The following is a 26,706-nucleotide window of genomic DNA, read 5'->3' on the forward strand; positions in this document are numbered from 1 at the left end:
CACTAAGATATATGAAACAAGAAAACATCCCCAAAACAACAAAAAACCAAACAAACAAACAAAAAAGACCACTAACCCACACACCAGAAGGTAAAGGTTGATGACTTGTTTGGGAATGAGATTTCATGACCATGTTATGCAGAACCATGATGGTAATAGTTTAAATTTGAGTTGAAAGCCTACTCACTACTTCTAATCTCCTTGCCAATATTACTTTCACACCCTTCTGCCCACCCTCCTGCCTAGGAGTTTTGGGGTTTGGCTCTTTTTTTTTTTTTTGGTAAACTATTTTGCACAAGTCAACAACTGCATAATAACTAGCGAGAAAAATGAGGGAGCTTTTCAGTTACAAGTAATTATACCTTAAATTAAAAAAAAAAAAGCAAATGCAGACATTTATACTAAATAAATACATAAATATCTAAGTCAAGTATATGGAATTATTTTATTTGGACTGCTCTGGGAGGGTTTTTTGTTCCTTCGTTTTGAGATTTGTTTTACTATTATGCCTTGAAGCTGAAATCCATGCTTTCCTCTTTTTTTTTTGGCTGAGCATCTGCTCAAATACCCACACCAGGAACCCAGTGGAAATGTCTTCAAGGTTTCTCATGTGGTTGTTCACTAAAGGCAGCAAGACCGGACACCTTTAAGAAATCCCTATTACGCACTGCTGGTTGTGAAGCAAAAGCAGTAACGTTTAGAAAACTGTATTCCCATGAAAATGGCACCCTGCTGCTGGATCACACACATCAGTCACCCACGGCATGCTGCTGCCTGGGAAGTTGTGCTGTTGCCAGGACAAAGACTTGCAAAGGGATGGAAAAAATGTGAAAGTTGTATTTTGCTTACACAAACAGCTGACTTCTTAATTGTTTTTGCTTCCTTCAGATAAGGTTTCTGTTTGGCATGACAGAGATGAGCCAGCAAGCACAGAGATCATCTTTACTGCAGAAGGGGAAACCCGTGGAGCTGCAGCTCTGGGGGTGGTGCTGGCAAACACCCGCTCCATCCAAATGGGTATGGGAATTCCTTCCCACCCCCAGTGCATGGAAAGAATTATATTACAGAAAATTACAGTTTGGAAGATGCATGCTGGAGGTCTCTTGCTTAGTAAGACTTAATCAAAATGTATATAAAAAATACCCTCCCCACTAAAGAAATACTGTACAAGGAAACTATTTTAAACTTCATTGTAATGAATGAAGATGAAATTTTAATCACAGGCCTGGAAGCTGGTTTTTGCCTTAAGAATTGTAATAATTACCAGATTTTATTCAATATGAGCAAACAGAAGACAGTAATTTGAAATGGCTAAATTGTCATTAACTTTTTACTCACAGTATCACTCAGTTAAGACAAAAAAAGGGAATGAGAAGATGAATCTTTTAAATACTTAATAAGTGGCATATATGCTACATTTCCATAATTAAAACCAGGCCATTGTAGCTACGTATCCATTAAGTTTCACTCAAGACAGACATTTAAGAACATGGAAGTAATGTATATCAAACAGAAAAATGACAAAACCAGACAGCCATCAATAGAAAAATCACAAGTCTGCAAACGTCTTCAAGTCACTTAAGGAAAGCTAAAATTTTGGAAAAATTCCCGGATGACAGGACTGAAAGAAGATACAGTATAACGGAGTAAGCCCTTAGAAGGGGAAAGACAAAGTGACCAGTACAGAAAAGGCTACTGTTCTGTCAAGAGATGTAGGATGATCCAAAAGTATCTCTTCAGAAAGTACTGGGGTCATCTGAGATTTGAGGTGAGCCATTTTTCAGTCCACAAGTAACTGATTTAATGAACATATGCTAACCAAGTGTTAACCAGCATTTTAATATGCACCCAACACATTTAAAAGAGCTGGCTCTGAACACATTTTATTTGCTGATGTTCTTTTCAAAAAATGCTGAAGGACAATGGAAATTCCAGAAGCCTTAAGACACTGCTGAAAATGGGCTGATGATTTAAACCATCAAGCTGCATGTTCTAGGTACCCACGTGCCCATTAACCTTCCACCAACCCCAAGCCAAACAACGGTAAAGCTGATGGGTTTCTATTTATAAAGTATTCAAGGGCTGAGATTCAATTAGTGACAGTCAACAGAGCTCCAGGAAAATTAGTTTTCAGCAAACAGGCATGACTTCATTCTGATAAGATTAAAAGTTTTCCTGATAAAGGCAGCTTCGTAAAGGTATTAAACTTTTGTGGTGTATTTGGCTTTTTATGTACAAGACACCAATGTATTAACTGGTGCCATAAACTTTCATTAGAACACAGACTGCATGGATTAAGGACTAATTAGATGTTGCATCTTCAACAGCCAACTATGGGGACTATTAATTAAATAGCAATAGCTCTTATGGGGTCTGCCACAATTTGAACTATGGCTGGCACTTTTCATATTTACTGAATATCTGGAAGTAAGTGTAAAACAACCACCGATAATTACTGTGGATAAGCATAAGCGTGGCAGATAGCTGCGGGCAATCGCATAGACAACACACTACACCATTTGCGTGGTAACAGTGCTTTCAGATGAAATATATTTGAGCACAAGGATATGTAACTGGTTAAGAAAGAGGTAGGGACAAGTGCATCTCCACCAGAGCAACCGTTCATTGGAGCACCCCAAGTATCAAAGGTGGATCCAGGTACATTAGATGGTCCCTCTCTCTAAAGGCCGCTGGCCTTGTCACTGGAAGCAGCTAAGAGCCTGTGTTTCTCTCCTGAGATTTCACAAGACTTATGATTATTGACTGATTACTAAATTACTTTTTTTTTTTTTTTAGGTCAGTACCTGATATATTGGTAATAGCTTCTAGACCAAAGTTGAAAACAGATTTAGTTTAAGGACTAATACTTGTGACCACCATTCCCATCTCTGCTGCATTAGTGGGTATTTTTATGTAAATTTTCTTGTGATCTTAGGAGAGCCATATTTATAGAAATATGTCCAATGTTTCATCAAACAACTTGTTTCACTGGGCGCAGGAAAACTTTCAAAAGCTGTTTCACTAGATCAAGCATCAGCCTTGCAATTTGAAAGCCTCTGTTTTAAAAAAAAAAAAAATAAAAAAAAATAAGTAGTGCATTCTTGATGGCCGCTCAGAACAAAGGATCCTCTAAAGAAGGACACATGCTCTCCTTGTTCTGAATGGGAAATTACTGCACAGCAAGACAAGCAAGGCTTAAAGACTATAGTTTAGCTGAGGACTCCAATTCTGGAAAGGTAAAAAAAAAAAAAAAAAAAAAAAATGTACAGATCCGTGGTGCACAGCCCAGCCATAAATTTCAGTATGCTAAGCAGTTCACAACCCTTAATTTGTGGGTTAGGTACAGCTTAGGCAGTTTCTCACTGTCACAGGATATAAGAGCATAAAAGAGCATGAGAGGTGCTTTGCACCCTGTAAGCTTAGCAGGTACGTGTGGTCACTGCAAAAGAAAAAGCTAGGCTCTGCCATGTGGTATTTTCCGCCTCAGCTGAACAAACAACGCACACAGAAAACTATTAGAAAAGGTACAGGGTAGATTGTAATAACAGAGCTTAAAAACCCGTGTACATGCATGCAAAGGGCTGAGGCTTGGAAGATGCGACACTAGCAAAGGCTCAGCCATGAAACCACCAAGCTTTATTCTCACACCGCTTCATCGGTCGCTACCATAGTGAAGTGAAGCACCCTGCAGCCACAGCTTTGTTACGATCAAGGAGGTAAACAAGCATATATGCTAGGACACGTCTGTTCCTTCTCTTAAACACACTTTTGTTGGATATAAATAAAAGTGTGCTTAAATACTGTCCACATTTTACACAAACACTTGCTATATTATCACAACAGAAATGCAATCCTTTCATAAAGTAGGTTTCTGACAAAATATATATATTTTAAACAACATAAATCCATATAAAAGGAGCTTAAAGTCACAACTGGGATTTTGATTTTAACTAGTTAATTGGTGTTGGGGCTTATTCTTTATACAAATCTTTGAAAAGGCATAATCACATTTGCTGGCACCGCAATGGGTATACTCCAAGAGTATCTGTAGAAAGGCCTATGGTTTTAAATATTACCATGGTAAATCTTGTGATAACCTTGTTTGCCTGCCAGCCATCCTGCAGTCCTCAATTTCCATGTACTTTACGGCAACTCAGCAATGGAAGACATGGTAATGAAGAAGAGACCGTGAAACCTAACCTGTTAGACACAACACTAGCACAGGACACCCACAATAAACCTACACGAGCTATTGCCATGTTATTTTTAAGTGAACCTTTTTGCTTTCTAAACAAGTCCAATCCCAAATTCTAATTTTTCTGTTGAGGAGTCAGTATTTTCTACAGCAAACTGGAACAGAATAAGTTTTCCTATGTAAGACTTCACAAAACACAGGCAAAAACCAAAACACAAGCAAAAAATAACCTCAAAACACCTCCAGGTGCATATCTGTTTCTGTTTTATTCATTACATCCTAAAATACAACTAGTAAGGTATTTTTGGCCTCTACATGTAAAATGATCACTTATCGCTGTGTCTAACCTTTCTAGCTGTATTCAAAGCCTTTTACTTTTTACTAATTTAATCAGTCATTAAGAATTACTGCAAAAATGAAGAAAAAAATTATTTCACCCAACTTCCAAATACATTTCTTCAAAACATACTCAAAATTTTTCAAAGGTATATTATTTTATATGTATGACACACTGCTGTGAAGAATGTATGTGTAAGTATAAAACAGAGTACATATTAAGGACTTGGAAGCAGAAGGAACATCTCGGCCCACAGAAACTTAACCCCTGACATTGCACATAGCCACATCGTGTAATCCCATTCATAAAGTTATTTAGCTTTGCTATGAAAGCTGTGCTGAACAATCCAGTTTACATCCTTCTATTTCTGAGTGAGAGGACTTGGCATGAGAGGAGAAAATTCAGCAGCTGATATTTCAATGAAAGCACAGTTCTTCAGCCACTGAAAATACACAACCTCTGACAAACTGGAACAAAAATGACATCTTATTCTCCTGGATGGGATGTGAGAAAACCTGTTACAGATTTTTCCACATGATTCTCCCCCCATCCCCACTCTATCCCTCCATCATTCACCATGTCATCTCAAACAAAGGATTAAGAAAATCCAATCAAGCATGTTAAAAATATTTATATGCACATTACATTCCCAATCTGAAACCCATCAAGTCTACTAAACTTCTTCCAAAATACAAAAGGACTTACCCAATGTGTCTTTTAGATTTTTAACCAGAGAACCTTTCTTCAAGCTGTTTTTTCGCTCCACATAATTTGATGGCACATATCCCGTTTTGTTGGCCGCGTTTCTTACCCTCCACCATGTCTTGGAATCATCTAATAGCCAAAGACGCTCATTTTTCTTGATGTCAAGTTCTTGGTCCTGCTGTGCAGTGTAATCCCACTTTGCAATAACAATAACTTCTTCTGTCATCTTTCATGGAGTCCTTCTGCAACAAAACATTAAAACATGCTCATCAGTAAATTATATCATGTAATTCTTAAATTTTTTCTTTGAGTTCTTCTGAAATAAGCAAGAAAAGGGTAAGGAAAAAATAAGAAAGCCATACAGAGAAAAACCTCATAGATTGGAACTCCTCTTTTAAAAATAAGGTAAGTCATGTTGATCTTCCTTGCTTTTTCTGCCACTAAAATATGACAACACCTTGATAGCAAATTCTAGTCATAACATATTATGTTTGCTTCCTCTGAATGTGTATAAAATATTATGCAGATATACATTAACAAAGGCTAATTTATAAAACCCATTTAGTTTTTGCATGTAGCATTATAAAACTAACCCACACCTGGAATTCAAATTTCTGGTCTGAGAAAAAAAAATAGCAACATTCCAAAAATATATTTTCCTTCTGCCCTAGTTCCTCATCCTCATAGTAACATATTATTTACAAGTTTTCTGTGTTTAAATGAAGTTATCCATCTTTTTTTTTTAGTAGGAAGTTAAAAATACTTCAAGGAGTAATGCAACTCAGCAGGGAAATCTGCCATCAAGAACAGGGTACTGCCTTTATTAAGCCTTTGTTCACAATGTTTTGTGCAGGCAGCACAAGGATGCATTTCAGGAGAAGCTTTTGCTTCCCCTTTGCTCCTGGGAAGATCCCAGCTAACCGCAATTGTGCTCCAGCCACGAGTCAGCGGGGTGAAGAGTACCCACTGTGCTCCCCTTGATGGCACTGCACTTCTTCCCTGCCCGAAAGTTATCCAGAGTTCTGTTAAGACTGAATGAGTTGACTTTTTTATACTTACCTGTAAACAAGAATTATCTTTTCCAAAGTTATTTGTCGGCTGCACAAAAACAGCTGCATACCTCCACATTTTCCTACGCATCCCAGTCATTACCGGGAACAATGTGGGGAACACAATAGTATGCAAAGAAGAAAAAAGTCCCATACCAGCACCACTGATACTCAAACATACTATAATGCCAACCAAACCATGTTTATTTTATCCTCTAAATTCTGAGAAGTTCCCTAAAATTTTCTAATCACTGCTGGGGGCTCTGGAGGGAGAAGAAAGTGGAAGAGGATGGGAGAGAGTGGGAGGTGAGAATATATTTGAAAAATCAATGTAGCAGATTTACTTTTTTAAAAAAATAAAACCTGTAGATTTCCTTTAAATTACAGAAACAGGTTCCAGAGTACTTCAAACTATGAATGTCCAAGGATCTTTTTAACATGACTTGACTTCATTGCCTAGTTCTTAGTAGTCCACAACCCCATGAACTCTGATACCTCACAGTTTACGTGACAGAAAGGTAATTAAAAAAAGAAAAAACCCCACAAACCTCTTTCAGAAATTCTGTTCAGCACGTAAATTATGTCACCTATATTCAGAAAGGGTTTCTTCTGCAGTCTGTAAACACACGCACACACACTTTCTCCCTTTAGCTACAGTATAAGCTGTGAAAACTACATGCTAGACAGCCCAGCAGTCTACTCTTTCCAAGAAAAAGAAGTGCTTTCCTTATTGTGCTTTCCTTATTTAAAGTTAACCTATAATCATAAGATACAATAGCGGGATCTATTAATTGAATAGGCTCCTCTTATCATCATTTTTGTTTCCAGGAGAGCATCGTATAGGGTTGAGCTGTGGTTGCTAAACTGTTTGACAGCAAAGCTCTGGAAAGCACCAGCAACGTCACCCCTCGTGGCCGAAGTAGGACGACAATTTTGAAAATCTGAAGCTGAAATCAACAGGCTTAAGTTCTCATTTTCCAATTAGAAAACACAAAGGAACTTGCAACAACTAAAACATTATTCAAATGTGAGTTTGCATAGTTGAGAGCCACAAGATGAATTTGAAAAGAAGTTACAATGTTTTGAACAATTGAGAAGAAACACAGCCCTTACAGTTCAAACAGGCTGTGACTTACGCAATTGAACCAATGATTTTACAAGAAGTAACTAACTACACCCTTCAAGAATTTTCTTTTCCCTAAAATAGTAAACCCATCCGACAATGACATAGGAGAGCCTGAGCTTTGGACCACAGCCTCCAATAAACTGCCCTGGTTTCTGACTCACATAAAATGGACAGATAGCCTACAGGTCGATAAGCTGATGTAGCCACAGGGGGACTGCAATCAAGCACGGTCTGGAGGCCAGAGTTGTCAATATAATCTCTTTCTCTCTCTCCAATTTAGATTGGTTTATTTTATCTCAGCAATTGTAAAATGGTCAATTCTCACTATTCCTGGGGACAAGGAGAACATGAAGAAATAGGACACCATCAATGCAGCTGGCTGGTGTTGCCACCGCACAGGCTCCACTTCTAAAAAAGGTTATTTTCGCGACACAGGCAAGGTAAAATTATCTACCCATATGACAGTATATTAATAAGAAAAAAACCCCAAAAAATCACATTAGGCATAACATTTGACTAGTGACTGAGGAAAACTATTAAACTCTTACTATCCCTCTGAAGCAAAACAAAACAAACAAACAAACAAACAAAACCCCCCAAAAAATCAACAACAACAGAAAATTGAATTGGCTCCTGTGGCAAGAGTTGCCAAGTGTTTTCCCAAGGTGTTGGGCAAGGACAGAAGCACAGGAGGAGACCACATGCCAGGGCTGATGACATCAACCGTACAGTCCTCTGAAATTCCCTCAGGACAGGGAGCCCCAAACTACCAGATTTCTACAATTCCAGTTATTGTTGTAAAATTTCCACCCTGCCTGAGAAATGATGTCATTTCACAAGCAGACCCCTTGCATGATGCAATTTTGGCAAAAGCGTAGGGAAGCCAAGTTTCTCAAGAGGCTCACTCACGCAGAACCCAAGTCAGTCAAGTGCTCCAGGTTTTGCTGAACGCTTAATGGCACAAGCATTCCTACCCAAGCAGGGACGGGATTTATAACGAGTCAAAATGTATCATAAAATTGCAGCTAAACATGTCTCCATTTAAAGCTGTATGTATGTGTGTGGAGGAGTTTGGTTGTGCAGCTTTTTTTAGGGTTGGGTTTTTTTGGGGAGGGAGGGTTGTTTGCGTTTAGTTTTTTTGTATGCTTTTGGGTTTGTTTTTTGTTGGGTTTTTTTTTAAATGCGGGGAACTAGTATGAAAGTTCTCAAAATTACTTTCTTCTGGTTACATCATTAGACTGGCTCCATCAAGGACAATAAGGTTCTTCCTGTGACATTTGCAGTGCTAGGATTTCCTTGTATGCGAATAAGGACACATTTGTTCCCCAGAAGGGGGGCTGTAGAATTAGTAGTTTTGAAATGTTTCTGCAACACTGCTGTGTGCCAAACAAAAGATTAGAAGCAAACGATGTAACTAGATTTGAGGGAAGAACATAAGGAAAAAACCAGTAACGCAACCTTCCAAAGCATCCGAGTACCCCATAAAAACTTCATATGCACTTAAAACATGGAATTTCTTTAGTACACTGCTTATAGACTGCACAACAAAAAATACCAGAGTCTCCATCGATTCTAATGGTAACACAAGACTCCTTCAACATTGAGAAAATTAAAATCCAGTGCTGCTAAGAGTGTACAGCCTTCTGGAATGTTCCTCCTCAAAAAGCTCAAAAGTCCTAGCGTTAAAATACATAGCCGCCTCCTCATACCTGACAGGATAACACACCCACTTTAAAAAGCACCAGGGAAAAGCTTTGGAATACCTATTGAAAGAACTGTAGATTCATGAAATGCAACATAGCCACTTCTCAATACAAGATTGTTTCACTTCAAAAAGTGTTTGTATAGCCTTGGTTTTTAGCTTACTCTATCAAGCGGTCATTTGCTTTACTTTTATGGCAATCCAGCTTCCAACTGCAGTTTTTTAAAGAAAACAAAAAAACCACTGCCAAAACCAAAGACACCACGCTAAACAAGCAAACAAAACTCCACAACCCAAGTGTGGATGTGCACCTCCAACCCTTTTTAAGTCAGCATCTGCTTCTTCGCTAGCAGTGGTAGTAAACTAATTCATCTTACCAATATTGCATTTGCTGAAATGTTACAGCTAATTAGTTTAGATTGAGCTCAGGTATTTTCAGCCACTTTGTTTCTTCCCTCCAACTGAGGTGGTGTTAGGAGAGCTGTCCTGTCTTCAGTGGCAGCTGCCCTACTACAGAAGCACGCATGAAAAGTGTTCCAACACAAAAAACACACTTGGGAGAGGGAAAAACTGAAAAATCTGCCAGGCTAGGAAGGTAGCAAACAAAAACCCAGCCAAGGTGAAGTGAGTTGTAAGAAGAGTGTCCTGAAAGCCTGCTCAGACAGCTGAGGAACATTAGCTAACCCCAAGGCAGAAAAAAAGCAGACATCAGTGGAGTATCTAGTACTGTAGCTCCCATATAGACTTTATCAGAAGAAAGTCCAGAAAAGAAAAGGTTACGTCCAATAAACTTCTTGAATAATTGATAGTTTATTAATGGCAGAAAAAAACCAAGAGACAACCAACAACCTATGCCATTTCAAACCAGTGCTTAAAACTGAACTATGCAAACCATAGTCAAGATCATGGAAACTTAAATGTAGAGGAACTTAAAATTTGCTCCCACAAACTTGTAAATCTGCTAGTGGTTTTTCACATGAAATACTTGCTCAGTTGATGGTTTTTTTTAAATATGAAACTATGTATAATTTTTACGCAGATCTCATTTTCTTCTACCAGACCCGGATTATTCCCCCCATCGCCCCTGGTATGTGTTTCTCCTGTAATGATAAATAAGAAATGATCCATTCCAGCATGCCACCCAAACTGGAACCTTCACCCATAGACTGACATAAGTTAACACTCGCACTAGTTTAATGCCCTGACTCGGTGGGCAGAAAAGCAGCATCTCTTCTTGCCTTCAGGAGGAAGGCTCGGGGTTACGTCAGGGATATGGTTAGTTAGGACAGTGAAAAGAGGAGGTATGGTTGAGCTTTAAAGACGCAGTGAGAAAAGAAGCAGTTGCTCTCATCGTTCGCAATTTATATTGCAAAAAAGAAACGTGGCTGAAAAATGACTGACAGTAATGCTTGAAATTTAATCCCTCACCAAGGGAACAAGCAAAAATTCTATTAATAGGAAGTGACAATTGATATAACAGACTGTTCTGGAATTGGATGTCCTCCTAAGACACACTGAAAGAAAGGTACTAAATTGATACGGAGGCTTTTACATGACACTGATGTGCTTAAAACACATAATTGCTTCACAGTATTACATAAGACATAATTACTATACAATATTTAGTTAATTGTCTTGTGAGAATGAAGAGATAACTACTGACATATCACAGTTTGCTCTAAGATTTGAAGGCTGAACAACCTCTTCTTCTCCTGCCCCCAAACTCTGAAAACCAAAATGGGTTTTGAAGCCTGCAGCACGTGTTGCTGGCAGGCCAGCTATGTGGTTACTCTTTTGTAAGCTAGAGTAAATAGGCAATATTTGGTCCTCTAAAGTAACACAGTTGTGAAAAATGATAATAATAATAAAAAAGTCTCTTTCCATCGAGGCCTCTTTCACAGTAAGCAGATGTGCGTACTGTATTCTGTAACATAAATAATTCTGTATTAGCTCACTTCATCTGAAGTACACTCTTACGTCTGAAGCTTTCTTATTTATGAAGACACAGTCTCTGGTTAGCTTGCTTACTGTTTCAGGAGGTCTGAAGCCTTGTTTTCACTTACAGTTGTTTTCTTTGTTGCGTGTGTGGGTGTGTGGTTAGTTCTGGGGTTTTTTAAAATCAGCCTAGATGAATAGTTTTGACATATTGAAAGATGTCAAAAAAGTGCACCTCCCTATAGTTGAGATTGTTTCATTTGGTTCTTGGGGACTGGTAAAGCACCAAACTTAAAGACAGAACTCAAAAGGCATTAAAAAGAACAGAAATGTGAATTCAAATGAAAACGTGTGAAAAAGAATACACCTTTTGGACATAATTTTAGCTACTTCCAATAGAACGCAGCATTTTTGACAGTTAAAGTATGTATGTTTTAAGAAGACAGGCAAAGATCATCTCCTTCATGCAAAGGCCAAAGATAACCTAAACCAAGCAAAATATCATGATTGCTACAAGAAAATCTCAAAATGCAGAGGTATAACAAGAGTAAACAAGCTGACCCAAATTATGGCAAATCATTGCCCTTTTGTTAAAACCAGTAAAACCCTTTCCATGCTTGGTTACATGGGCTATTTGCTGGTGCTCAGACAAATGGAGATGGATCACATAAAGGCCACCTTAGCTAACTGCTTCTGCAGTTTAACATTTTAATACTGCATATAATGTGTGTCAATCCACCCCAGGGGACACATTTCTTTGGAAAGAGGTCACTGCACCAAAAATTATTCTAGGAGTACTCCCCCTCTCTTTTAAAGAAAGTTAACTAAATAGCTGTAGCCACCAGACATTCATCATCTGGCTATGCAGTTCTGAGGTGTCAAACTAGTACCCGAGCAGAAAAAAAACCACATACCTGAGCTGCCTAAAGTTGCTGGCTGTTTTAACACAAGTTTGACAATTAATTTGGGGTATTTCGCTATTAGGTCTCATGAGGATGCATTAACTACTGAACTAAAAGCGATAGCTGAGTAAGTGCAAGTGATTATCATCTAATTTACTTTGATGCACATACTGAAGACACAGTCACAATCAATAGAAGTTACTGCTGGTACTTTAGGAGGGTCAGTTTTCCGAAGCTGAAAGCAAGGATGAGTAGGTGTAAAGAATAAACGTGAACAAAGATGAAAATAAAGGGATGCACTGCAAAGGAGGAATGTTTTATTACATTTCCCAACCTACGTTCACAATTTAGCATTTATGAAAGAAGTATTATAGGGTTAAATATCCTGTTTCATAAGTGAAGTAAAAAGCTCTAGAGGTTTTCATGTCCCGTCTCCCTGGTCTTTTCTGTGAAAAGGAAAAACTGATATCAACAAGCTCAAGTCAGGAAATGCAAACTGAAAGTATCGCAAGAAGTGCAGTTCAGCTCATTAAAAACTATAAAAAGTTATTAAACTGCGCCTGGAATAAATTAAATAATAGCAATAGAATAAGTACAGGATTAGACAGAACATTAAATTTCCTGCATGTGATGTAAGAAGAAAATGTTTAATGCTTATTTCTACACTATGGGATTATTTTACAGTGAAACTGGGGTATAAAAATAGTAAGAAAAATTAAACACTTTTAATCTTCAAATGCACCCCAAGATAGCAGAACCATACACAAAGCTTTTACAGTTTTAGCGTCAACTCTGAGGAAAATTTGGAGCAAAGTTCTGGAGAGTTACCATTGTACCACTAATTTGAAAGCATAAATTGGATGTCCTTGGTAACACCACCAAGCAGTCAGATGAAGTCTAATCCTAAAGAAAAATAAAGGAAAGAGACAAAGGACACTCCCCCTACACCCGCGCCCTCTGGCCCCCCCCCCAAAAAAAACCCCCACACAGCGTACCAGCAGATTACGGATGTGCAATCAGTACTTACTAAAAGGGTTTTAAGGAAGATAGGCATGAACAAACTATTTTTTTCTGTACATTTTCCACTTAATTTGAGTTCCTGATTTAGACCTACCCATCTACCCAAGCCCGCACCCATGCCGGCCCGGTTAACAACCAGCTGCCAGGCAGGCCCAGCCTTAGGGGTGACTTCAAAGGCGGGCTCAGCAGACACTGTGGGCCTTTCTGGCAGGTCCCAAGACATTTGTTCTTAGGTGTAAGAGTACTCCGTCTCCTTATGAGTCACTTAGGAAAAGGTGGGGTGGGGGGGATGGGGGAACCAACACCAAAAACCAAACCAACAACAGTAATTATAGATAAAACTGTGAGGGCGACACAGGCCGGTGGAACGGTTAATCACATCAGAGGTGCCTCGGCCCATGCGCAACAGGCCCTGCCGCGGCCCACTTCTACAGGCACCTCAAGGGTGGGTTTTTTTAGATGATACTTCTTGCTAAAATACAAGCAGGCTGTATATCTTAAAAAAAAAATAAAAATAAAAATATTGTGAAGGATCGGTCTTAATTAACCACTGGTTTAGAACTGTATTAGTTAAGTAACTTCATCTTGATGCTACCCAACAGCCTGCCCCCACACACCTCAAAACCCTCTTCCCCTCTCTAACCCCTGCCATTGATTCAGGGCACAACGCTGTGAGGTTTGGGGTTTTATTTCTTCAACTGGCTGCCTCTGACAGCTACTAAGCAGTGTTTCCTTCTCTCAGCCCCACAGCCTATCTGATATCCCAATCTCTAATACAACTGCAGCTACACTCCAGCGCTTTGTATCTTGCGTTACAGAACAACTGCAAACAGGAAACCTCAAGACTAGTTTAGTGGTAACGAATTTCTGCGTAGCTCCAATACAGCACAAAAGTTAAGCTTGTTTTTTTGTCTTCTAAGTGGCTTAGAAGTCTTTTTTTTTTTTTTTTTTTTTTTTTTTATTTTTATTAAAGACACACAAAGAAATAAATGAGAATACAGATTAGAAACACCCAGAAATACACCCTTCCTGCTAAGGAGTCAGTACAGCACTTTACCATTCAACAAAAAAGAAATCTCACATTATAGGTGTTTATATAACAACATATAAAAGGATGTTTGTAAAAAAATTTTCCACCCAATGTTTTCATGAAGCCTGTATCACACGGATCAGTCTACCCAGATGAAATAAGCAGGGACTGCTTCAAATCTTTTAAAACGTACACTCGCCGTTTAAGGAAAAGGAATAGTTTTAATCACAAAGCATGCATCTCCGCAGCGAGACTCACATATATTTTGCATGCAGCCCAGAGTCTCAGCAATGACCACCTCTGATGGCTGTGGGTGATGACACGGCCCGTTCCAGCTCCCCAAGCCCACTCCAGCAGGAAAGTGTAGTAGCACCAGTGTCTACCAGGCAAGAGCAGTGGGGATGCCCTCGAAGGTAGAGGCTGCCAAGCACAACGAGCAGGGCGAGGGCAATCCCCCAGCTCACATCTTTCCGCCTTTCTTGTAAGCCAAGGTCACCTCACAGTCATGGCTGCCCATTATTCAGAGTAATACAGCTTCATTATTTGAGGCATACGCTCTCAGAGAAAGCTCAAGTTGCAAGAAAAGGACACAATGCCGTCACAACAGTAAGTCTCTGGAAAATATTATTAGATAAGGATAAAATTGCTAACATTTGTCTGAGAAAGTAGCAGTTACTTTAGCCTGCTGCCTCCCTAGTGGTAGAAAGAGGAAGCCATCAGGGCTGTTACAAGGTAGGCTGCTGCAGCAGTAAAAGAACACAAATCTGAGTGCTGGCCTTCTATTAATTCATGCAATACTGCCCTGATTTGATACGATGTTCACTCTCTTTCATGTTGTGACCTTCATACAAGCTAGCCTTCCCAATTTCAGATTGTTTTAATTTCATTAGTAACACTGCTATGCCACAAAATTCCCTGGTCTCGGGCGGTTCAAGATACAAATGCTTAATCAATGTGACAAACTTTAAAACACGTAACACTAAGTACTATCTCTATTTATGCAATAAGCACTCTGCTGTTTCGGGAACCTAAGTTTTTTAAAAATCTTTTGATGTTTTACTTAAAAAGAAAAGGATATTTCTATACCCTTTTTTAAACAGTATGCCTGTTATAAACTAGGCAGTGTTCATTTTTAGCTTCTGACAGATGATTTAAATTTAAAATTCTATTTCAAAGGACAAAATGCTGGTATTCTACTGGAACAGCTGGTGTTACAGCAACATATGTTAAAGTTTTGCAATACTAGTTAGGAGCCTTCTAACTTACCTATGCTCTAATAGGTCTTTAGCTAAGCTGAAACTGAGTATGGTCACCAACAGCGCAAAAGGTTTACAATAAAAACCTGGCTCAAGTCTTTCCATAAACACAAGAATCGCTGAAAGACAATGTTAAGGGATTAAAAAAACCAAACATATTTCAGCTTGCTTGGAAAAGGGGGGCACGGGGAGGTGTATTTTAAAGAAATTTGTGGTTTTATTTCATTGGGAACACAGGACGAAGATTAACAGCCAGTACTGGCAACCTTCTAGAGACCAGGCAAAAAGACACTGAGAGAGGACTTTTGTAGTTAGATGATTTTATTAGTGCTTCATCCAACCCAGATGGTATTTTTGGAAGAAGGTATTTCCCTGTATCTTAAAGACTACAAAATTGCATCTTTTCATGCCCTTTTATTGTATACTCATCAGAAAACACAAGGAGCATGAATTATTAAGCTATCATCACTGGTTTTAGTCTGCTGAAAGCACGGGGGAAAAAAACCTGTCTGAATATGTAACAACTCCAACCACAGATACCCAGCTCACATCCCTTCCTACCAACCCCTTCCTCCGGCCTTCAGCCCCCACCCGCTCGTGCCACCTGCCCTCAACCTGTCCTGCACCCATTGCTGCAAGCCCCAGCCGCAGGCTGGGCTCGGGCAGGCGGGCGGCGCCGGCGGGTTCTTGCTCTGCGTCCGTCAGCAGCCTACGCAGATGCAACTACTGCGGATGACCCAACCTGCGGTGACTTTTTCCACTATTAGAGCAAAAAGCTGCTGCTTGCTTTATTTTGAAGGTGTTACCATCGAGAGCGATGGTTTTCCACATTCTAGACAGCAGTGCTAAAACCCAGACTGTGCAGAGAGGACATCTTCAGGCCCTTTGGCTGAAAAGAGCGTGAGACAAACTGGGAGGAGACAGCTTTTTTGGCCTACATTTCTTGGCTGCAGGGTAAACACAACAGAACCCCAAATGCTGCCTCACATTTAGATATATACAGCGAGAGGGTCAGAAGAGCATCAGCTCACCTTTTCCTGAATTCTCTGAAAAGCAGTTTCAGAAAAGCCATGCAACTAATAAACAGCTCAACTGCACTAAAGGAAACTTTTGGGAAAAGAGACCTCATCTCGCCTCTAAAAGAGCAGCAATGATTAATGGCCTCATCTCTGCGTTGGTTTATGGGTGTTTCTACTAAGTCAGAGACACGGATAAGCTTAATGTTTGTTGGTGTTGCTCTGGACTGTTATCTCGCCATTCTTCCCAGCAGACAACACTTAAGCTTACCTATACATTTGGAAATACATGAAAAACAAACAAACAAAAAAAAACAACACCCAAGATAGAAGAGAGGGGAAAGTCCAGGAAGAACACAACATACATTAGGTGTCTAAACAACACAAAATTACAAATCACTTTACACCTAACCAGCCTCTCCACAGTCCTTTACAAAAAGGGGGTAGGAGGGAGCCAAGTACACAAGATCATAAAAAAAAAAGCAGACACCCTACTGCGAGGACATTTAGGTAATATTATATATATATAAGACAGACTGGTGAAACACACTCTGTGGAAGAACAAATTAAGTGTACTGCTGTTCATGCACTTTCATCCTCACCATCAATAAACCTTCCTTCTCGCCTTGAAATTAAAACAGCCAGCCACTCAGGATATGGTGAACACCATGAAATTTTATAAAGCAGACATCCTTGAATTACTTTCAAGATCCAAAAAAAAAAAAAAATCCATTTGAATTATTTGCTTCCATTGCTGCTTCTTCTCCCCTAGCTCAAACATTCAATGGTCTGCAGGAATTATACTTCACTGGAAGTGTTAGTACATTTATGCATTGTATAAACAAAGAACAGCCCTCAGACATAAGAAGTTTAACCTTGATCTCGCACAGAAGGACAAAGCTCAGAATCACTGTGGATTGCTACGTTTTACTGCTAATCCCTTGAAACACTGCTACCTACTTTTCAAGGGATTTCACTTTAAACTGTCTATAAAATGCTGAAAATAAAATTGAACCGCTGACCTTCTGTTCCCCAATAGTAAAATCATATATTCACGTTTTAACTAGAAAGAGATGTTTGTTCAGTTGAAAAACGCATTTATTCCCAACCAAAGCTGTTGGGGGGGGGAGGGGGGGAATTACATTGTCCGTTTCTAGACAATGTTCACTTTATAGTCTTAAGCAATTTATCAATTGCTTTACAAAAAACCCCATTCAATCTACCTCATGACAGTAGGAAAATGTGAAAAACGTGTACTAAAACAATTTTTAACTTTCTAGTTCACAGAACACTAAGTATTTTAATGGCCCTGTTCAGACTCTCTTCCCGTGAGCTTTCAGTTTACCGTCATTTCAAATACTGAATAAATTCTTTGGCTTCTGAATATTTTTACCATGTCATCTGGACCAGAATTTTTATCCAATATAAAAAAGTGCATGTAGCAGCAAAAAAAAAAAAAAAAAACCAACCAAACAAAAAAAACCCCCACCAAAATTAAGATACTTTTCAATTTAACTCCATAGATTTTTTTTTACCTGAATTTGGGGTTACTGAACACCGATTTCTCCTATCTAGGAGAGTTCCCCAGGTAAAAATCTACTTTCTAGAAGCAGGGTCTTTGCATAGTACAGGTAAAAGTAATCACCGGACACAAGATATCATTCTTCATTCTATGCTTATGCACGTAACCAAAGAGGCAGCTTGAAAGATAACAGTGTTAGATTTCATTACAAAACAGCTAACACCATTAAATTTATTCCTGTATAAATCTGTGCATCTTCCTGAAGAAGATTGGACCACAAGACAGTTACTCAGAACGCTATCCTTTTAATTTCCTGATAGGACACGTACCAAGAGAAAGCACAATTTAAACGAACAGACACTGTTGGATCTTGTACGAGATGTGAGTGAGTGAATGCTGCAGCTTCATAAATCTCTTGTCTGTCAGATTGACTGCTGTGCTAATGCTACACAACTGGGAAAGTATCAGCCCAGGCAAGAAAGGGCCATCCCAGTCTCCCCCTGAAGTTACCTGTTCTTCTTCCATCTAACAGCTCTTAAGACAGGAATCCTCTCTTACCATTCCCAAAACACAAGTGATGAGGAAGCCCAATCCTCACACTTTTCCAGATGTAGCAGGTTTCAAAACAACCTGTCCTATAGCTCTTAAAAATGCTTTAAATTTAAAGTCAAGACTACATTTTTGGTCTGGAGTGTTGGCGGGATTCATTTATTTCAATCAAACTACTTCTTACATACCTTCCTCCAGTTCAAATGAGGTCCTCATCCAAAAAAATAGTACTTGCGAGTGCTCTGCCACACGATTACAGCAGCAAGCCATTGTTAATTCCTCAGTCGAAGGGGACGGACACAAAACCAAGAGAGAAACACCATTCACCAAAGGGGGAAAAGGATGAAAGGGGATTTACTGAAACCCTTCTGCCAGGCGTGCTCCAGAAAACACGTGCTGTAAGCACGTTAGGAAGTGTTCCTTATTCTAAACTCCTACTTTGCAGTTCAGCTGTCAGCTGCTTTAAGATGGCTTACACAGAGAATCTAAAAAGTTTCTACTGCTATTACCCCAACATGATTCTTCCACTGCACCAGAACTGCTGCTCAAAAAGATAAGCTTCAGAAAATAAACTTTTACCAGATAAAGACTAGGAATATCTGACTTTTTCAACAGAAACAGTTACCCAAAACCAAGAATAAGCAATTAGAAGAGTCTACATTTCTATGAGCAAAACATACATTCAACAGAGATCAACACTGCCTGGTGATGCCGGACTGCCGTCCTTCTTTATTCCCTCTCTCAGCTCCAATGCTTGAACAAAACTGAGTCTTTCCGAACTCCTCTAAATCTCCTCTTACTGTTTTATCTTCTGCCAGAAATTTCTCCACAGCTCACTTTTCTGCATAAAATCTCCCTGCAATAAACAAAGCGGTTCAAAACTAAACGTTTGGCTTTGGCTGCTACATCACATTCCTTTTCATCCAGAAATGTATGTACTCTTACACTGATGAGACATTCTATCCTCACACGCTCACGGACACGTTTTCTTCCTCAATCCTCACCAGATAACAACAAAATGCATCAACAAATGTGGAAGGGAAGTAATAGTAGCCAAATAGTTTCTAAACATGGGAAGAGACTGTGTGTATTAGTATCTGTACTAGAACCAAGATTAAAAATAAAGGAAAAACACGTTCAAAAACACAGGTCTGAAATTTGGAAGTCTAGCCACAAAGTTCTCATTACTTCTAGATAAATACAAATTTAAAAATTTGTCTTGCTACTGAGTTTCATAAAAGTGACTATGATGGCATTGATTTATATACAAGTTTAGTTGAGGGCACACAAATTAGTACTTCACAGCTTCTTGCAGGACCTTAGTATTACTTGTAGTCAAAACTCAAGAGTGATACACCACTACTCTTAAGTAATATTACAACAGAAGTGGACAGTTTCTTTGTTATCTAAACCAGACCTTACTAAGAGAAGCCAATAGTGTTACCAAATCTGCATTAGGCCTCAATGAAAAAGCCTTTTTAAAGAGAATTCATATACAAATATTGGGAGTTGTGGAGCAGCATATGAAAGGAGTGGCAATTACAACCCCTGACTCATCAACAGTAGGAGCAGGTATATAAAAATTCACAAATTACCTCAAGGTGAGAAAGAGAAGAGGGAGAAGGGGGAGATGCATGCATCCCCTCTCCCCCTGGGCCTCAGGGAGAACTTACAAAAGAGAGATCCCTTTTTCTTTCCTGCATCACAGAACTTCTGAATGTTTCAAGTGACAAATACCAAGCATTTTTATTTTGTTTGTCCTTGTTCTTAAGCTCCTTACTGAAAATCAAGCTCTGAAGAACAGGTCTTGGACTGAAGTGTTATTTGATGCCTTGTTCCTCCTCATCTAGTGTGCAGTAAGTACATTTAGGTTCAAAACTCAAACCTGAAACCAAGCGTTAGCTCCAAAAAGGTAAGCAGTACTGTGTCATTGCATCAAATGCTGCCCTCAGTTTTTGTTACTCTTATTTTTAAGGGTTCTAGAGAATTAGGGTACTGACTCAGGATGCGGAGATGCCCCGCCACCACTTACAGGCCAAAATCCCTAGTCCAACCAGTGGCCTGCTTTGCAATGTCATTTTCCTCTGCTTCTCCTGAACCACAGCCAGGGAGCAGGTCACAACCACCTATTGATCTGCCGCCACCTTTTTTCCTTAAGGATATACAGCAGCAGCTGCTCCTTACACAACCGGACGTAAGCCCTGCACACGTATGGGACACCTCCATTTCGGCCACACGATGATGTGTTACCAGTTACACGGTTACAGCTCACAGGTCAAGACTTCTGAAGCTGCAGTAACTTACTGCCGTCAGAAAGTATGTCATAGCAGCCATGCATCCAGAGCGGGCCTGAAGCGCAAGTCAACAGTTGAGAAGGCAAGATTCCATCATCCCTCTGATGGTAAATTCAATTTCTAGAGTACAACTGTCAAAATCTTGCTTATGAGCTAGTTTCAAAACCACTTTTCTAAACATGTATTTAAACACCACCACCCCTCACCCCGGTTTGTCATTCTAGTCAAAACATTTAAGTAAACCCAAGGATGTCACACCCTTTTATTTTGAGATAAATGCTTTAGCTTACTAAATGCCCTGATCTTCATCATTATAAACCAGCACTCTCTCTAGCAATAACGGAACGGAGCTTTCCAGATCCTATACAAATCCAGAGCTGGTAGAAAATGCCATTCAGTAATCTTGAGGGAGAATTAAGAAAGGAAAAGTAATACTCTGACTGTTTAATCTCAAAAGACAAATTCAGAGATCAAATATAATGAGAGGTCTAACCCTCATTCAACAGCATTTTTGGGGCTGGTATGTGATAACTTGAGAACTAATGGTATGAGACAACCCAGCTTATCAGGGAATGTGCCAAGCACCGAAGGACAAAAAACTACTGGTTTTGGTGCAAGATAGAGAATTCAAAATCAGCCTCTTGGGAAAATCCAGATCCCCCAAACAACCTGCTGCTTAAGGCAAAGGATGTCTCTGACAACACCTGCAATAGCTGGCTGGCATGAGAGGGCAGATAGTTAACTTGGGTACAGGAACAGGTCTGTTAAGATCTCAATATTTCCAATTAAAAAAAAAAATACATCAGGCTAGAGGTAAATTTTATAGGATAGCAGGTGGAACAAGTGGTCACTGGGAAAAGAAGTGCTAAAAAGAAATGCAAGGGCTCACACCAGCAAGGAAAAAAAAAAAACAAACCTGTGTGAGTAGCAATGACAGTAGCAGGGGATTTGCTGGAAGGATTGCACATACAGCTGCTGAATCAAAAAGCAGGAGTAGGTTCATTTAAAAGAAAGGAGGGGGGGGAAAAGAGGGTGACAGAGCAGGTAGAAAATAAGCTGCACAGAGGTTCTATTACGGGGAACAACTAAGAAGAGCTGACACAGACAACAGCCTCCAAAATAAGGAGGGATGAGAGCTGCAGGGGATCCCGGAAACAAAAGGGTGTGAAGAGAGAGCACAAAGGAAAGTGGGAGTTCAACCCAGGAGACTGCAAGGAGCCTGTGATGTGTCTCAGACTTAAAATCAGGGAAAGAAAAAATAGACTGCAAAAGGTTTGTATCTGTATGCATGGTATTCTATGCTTGGTGTTACTACTGGCTTAAAAAATAAACAGCAGGACAAGCTTATTTTCTCAGTCCTCCCTGCTTAGTACAATTCAAGCTTTGTTACTACAGTGCAAACACTAATCGTAATCCAAGATTAATTAACCGCGTTATTAGAAACAGAATTCCACAGCAAATATTCCACACTAACCTTTACCTATTTTCTATTCTGTGAAATCCACCGATTTCAGCAGTTACCCAGAGCGCCTCCAGGTAACACGCACAAAACCATTAGCCAAGATAGGAAATGAGATGAACTGCATGAACAATCCCTCCCCCTTCGTTGAAAGGCAGTATTTGAGCAGGCCGAACTGTTTTTTAATACCATAATACATTTGACATAATACATAACACATTCCATATAACACTGTATTCAAATGGTAAGAGCACTACTGAACATTACACGTTTACAGTTTTAGAATTGGTGCGTAGTAGAAATACAGCTAACAGGAACAACGAATCATTTAAAGTTCCCTCAAAGCCTCCCCCCCAGCTGAACTGCCTTCCAGTCATTATCAAACAGAGGAACGATCCTTCAGCTGATTTTAAAAGTGACCTACGCCGACGCTGGCTGCGTGCCCGCTCCTGCAAAGTGCCAGCTCACGCAGCCAGCCTTGAAGAGCTACGGAACAGGCTCGGCACCCCTCAGAAACCTGAGGGGAGGGGATCTGCAGGAGGCATTTGCAAGCAGGAGATGGCAACAGCAGTCAGTTTTATGGGGCAGTTACATCTTGGAGTAACTCGGTGACCTCAGCTGCTAATCTGCTTCCTCCTTCAGGAGGGTTTGGGATCACCGGTCCGCCCCCACGCCAATACAGCCCTAGCGCACAGTCCCCACACCCCGAAAGCCTCAAGCTGACTTTCCCTGACTTACACCTCTATGTGGAACACTCACCTAAAGTCACAAACGCTTTTGACATCTCAGGACGCCCTCTCTGTGCTGTAACTTAACTGCATAAGCGATCTTGAAGAGTTTCTCAAGATGGCATTCAAAGCCATGTCAGCTGTCCCTCAAAAGTGCAGGGCATATTCAAATCCTCTGACTGAACCCGGTGTAAGGCAGGGGTGCGTTTGGTTAGAAACCAGAGAAAAAGGGGCTCAGTAACCAGTTCCACCAGCAGCATTCCTCTGAACACTGGTCAAGGCACTGAGGTTGGTCACCGCGTGTTCTGTGCTCGTTTCACAAATACACTTGGGCACAAGCTTAACCTTAGCTTACTCATGGTATCTATTTTACATATATAGCTTAACTCATAGCTATCTTGCTGAGCAACGTGCTAGATTTTTTTTCAGCAGGCAAAGCTTTTTTTGGCTCAGAAAAACTGGCATGCTGGACGAGAAGACAGCCAAAGTCCATACTGGCTATCAAACCACAAAACTACTTCTACCAGGAAAACCGCGGTCATAGTTTTATTTTTACTGAACTGAATTTTCATGTATTGATGAAAGCTGTACGGTGTTCTCTGATGAGGAACCCATACGGACTGTAAGCGCATGAGGAACAAGTTCAAAAGTACAGAATACCACCACATGCAATTTGATGTTCTAAAATAGGTTAAATGGTTTTTGAATAGTTTCAGGTTTGCAACAACGGAATGATTGCAATAAATTACCAGAACATTAGCCGCCTTCTATAACTTCATACTAACTTCATTGCAGAAACTGGCAGGTTGTTTTTGGTTTTTTTTAAAAAGGGTGCTTGCCATATAGTTCTCTTCCTTTAAAAATAAATAAATAAATAAATAGAGAAACAAAAACAAACAACTGAAAAAAGCCAGCTTGCCCAGCTAGATAAAAGATGAGCTGGCAGGCCTTGACAACCACATACTAATTACACTGTAGTTCTGACTCAACAAAATCCTACAAGGACACATTATTGTCCACAATCTGGTGAAGTTTAAGAACATTTTGAGTGTAATTTGTGAATATTTACACTGTTGCAAATTGCATTTCCTTTTTAAAGGGCAAAAGGTTTACTATGTTCTGGTTTACCAAAGCATTTCAAGTGTCGGCTTTATTGAACCTACACCTATGAATTCATTTCCTTTTGCGAAAGGCATTAGAACATTCCATGTTTTGCAGAAATCACATCTTTACCAAGCTGAATATAGCCCACCAGAAACATGCACACAAAGGTGGAAAAAGACATAAAATATTCATACAGAAGTTAGATCTAATTTTGTTACTGAAATTAAGTGTTGTCTAATTGGACACAGCAAGCATTCTGGGTACCCATACTTTAAAAAAAATTAAAAAAAAATATATATACATTACACCCGTCGCCGAGATATCCAAATAGTTCTTCCTCTTCTCCTTTCAGTGAGCTATTAACTATTTGTTGCCTTTTGGGGAAGTATATAAAACCTTCACCTGCTGTAAACCCTTTCACTTTGGGCATGTTTGGTTCCCCTCCCTGCTTCTTGTTTTAAAGGGTATAAGAAAAAATTTCTTAACAAGCCAAAGAGCACCGAAATAAGTTCAACAAATAAAGATGACTTTAGATCCATAACCCAGATTCCCAACACCTATTTCCTTGAATGAAGCAGTGGATTTTTTTTTGTAATCATTTTCACCAAACATTTAACTGAAAACGATTATAAGAAAAGACAAGAAAAAGATTACACATTTGAAATAAATACAAAATTTGGGCCATAGTAAAATACAAGCTTAATTTTGAGTACAAATTTTAGTAAAAAAATGAGAATAACTTTACTAGGATTAAGTCTACAGTTTGATGAACCATTGGCTTCAGGATTGTGTGTTTATTTTGTTTTTACATTAACAGCCCTTTCAAGAATATTTTCATTTTGCTAGCTACATGACACACAAAAACTATAAAGAAAAGTCACTGAAGTTTCTACTCCAGAAAATTATTACAAAAGATTTCTCACTATTAGTCTTTAAACACAAATACAAAACATTCAGGGCTATACTCTCATCTGTTGGAAAGGCCAGGGTTATAAATTTGTCCATTACATTTAAAGACATATATCAGATAATTTGGAAATGTAGTGCAAAAGCCAACTGTAGCATCTCAGAGTTTCTATCCTAGTACTTCAGAATTTCCTTTTCAGTTTGAAGGAAACTGAATAATTTGCAAAAACATATGTAAATGTTACCCTTGAGACTGGATTGCATTTTAATTCTAACTGGTTCACCTGCACTTTATTAAACAAATTAAGTCTAATTCCAACATCTGATAACACTTCATTGAACAAGATTTAACAGAACTCGCAACTAATATCAAGGCACATGAGGACTTCATACATTGCTTTCCATCTGAAGGCTCCAAAATGTCAATAATTAGCCTTCATATCTTCCTTCTGAAGAAGGTAATATTATTTTTATTTTATAAACAGAGAATCTGAGTAAGAAACAACAAATCCACCTGGTAAAGTAATGTATGAAACTAAGATTCCCAGTTTTCTGCTCCGTGCTGCAGCCACTACAATGCTTACAGTTCATTCAGTGTTCTGCCTTTTTGCTTTTATTTTTTGGTACAGTTGTAATGAGGTCTCATTTTATTAAAAGTTTCTGTTAGTAAATCTCCACTAAGCCACAGAGATCAACTACAGTTACTAGAAACAGACAACAGCGTACATGAATTAACAGAAAGAAGACAGTCAGACTCTACCACAAAATGAATCCTACAGAAAACATCAGCTTCATTAGGTTACTTCAGCTCTTCAGAGCCAGCCAAGGAAGATATTCTATACATACTGAATGCAATTCTGTTCTACTCTCACAGGAAACCCACAAACCTTCTTTCCTCTCAATACTTTACAAGCTATCACTTAGTTTGTAGAATTCAATCAGAGAATAGTATTGTCTGTTCCACCACATGCTACTGATGGCCGCCACTCCTCCATACCTCCTGCACCACCACGTCCTGCCTACAGTGCCTTCAGGGGAAACATCCCAAGTCAAAGCAGTAGGTGACAGGAGCCAAAAACCAGTGGTAGCAATACCTAGGGCTTAATTAATAGTCTGAGCCTATCCTTTTTTCTTGCCTTTTTTTTTTTTTTGAAAGTGAGAGCTAAAACTGATTTGTCTCTGATCACTGAAGGAAAGACTTGCTATTTAATCATCCATCCATCCATCAGTTAAAAAAAAAAAAAAATCACAAGTACCACACTACATAAAAGCAAAAAACCAAGCAAGACATCTAGTTCACTCGTTATCTTGAGTTTCAAAAATAACCCCTGAACTTGAAACACTCACCTTTGGCACACTGTTAAAAGGATCCAGGCAGCGAAGGGCAGGACTCTCCAACAAAGATACGCACACCACTATCTGAAACAACAAACAACACACATTTTAGTTTCAGCACTAAACTCAGAAGACCTTTAGCTAGGTAATTTAGTTCTCATACTATCAAAACCTCCTAAGAGATGCTGGAGGGAAGGCAGAATGGCTCTAATTCAATCCACCTGTTCAGCATAAATAGAATCCATCTTCATTTCTAACTTTTCTCGATGAATACAAGGTCCATTTAACCACAGGACAATCCAAACCCAGCCATCACAATACAGAGAAAAGTCAGTCAAGAAATGGAATTAAAAATTCAGCCCAGTTTTAGAAAGATTACATTTTAAAAAGTACCATTATTTACCGCTTCCTTCACTGTTACATTCATCAGTTTAACTCACCCGAACTTCCTAAGAAAAGGGAAGCGCTCTTACACCTGGAAAACTGAGGTACATCAGCAAAAGCACAGCCAGCAGTTTTGCGAGACAGGACTATTT

General features: G+C 39.3%; 1 protein-coding gene across 1 annotated transcript in view; it reads right to left on the reverse strand.

Moving 5' to 3' along the window:
• The window catches only part of NCK2 (NCK adaptor protein 2), a 53,964-nt gene extending 27,708 nt beyond the window's left edge, over positions 1-26,256 (reverse strand). Inside the window, exons 1-2 of the mRNA XM_009638928.2 lie at positions 26,183-26,256; positions 5,238-5,479 (exon numbers count right to left, since the gene is read on the reverse strand). Coding sequence (XP_009637223.1) covers positions 5,238-5,463 — 226 coding nt within the window. The 5' untranslated portion in view covers positions 5,464-5,479; positions 26,183-26,256. The remainder of the gene's footprint in view (positions 1-5,237; positions 5,480-26,182) is intronic.
• Positions 26,257-26,706: the final 450 nt, after the last annotated feature.

Source organism: Egretta garzetta, unplaced genomic scaffold (assembly GCF_000687185.1).
Source record: "Egretta garzetta isolate BGI_Z169 unplaced genomic scaffold, ASM68718v1 scaffold5, whole genome shotgun sequence".
NCBI lineage: Eukaryota > Metazoa > Chordata > Aves > Pelecaniformes > Ardeidae > Egretta > Egretta garzetta.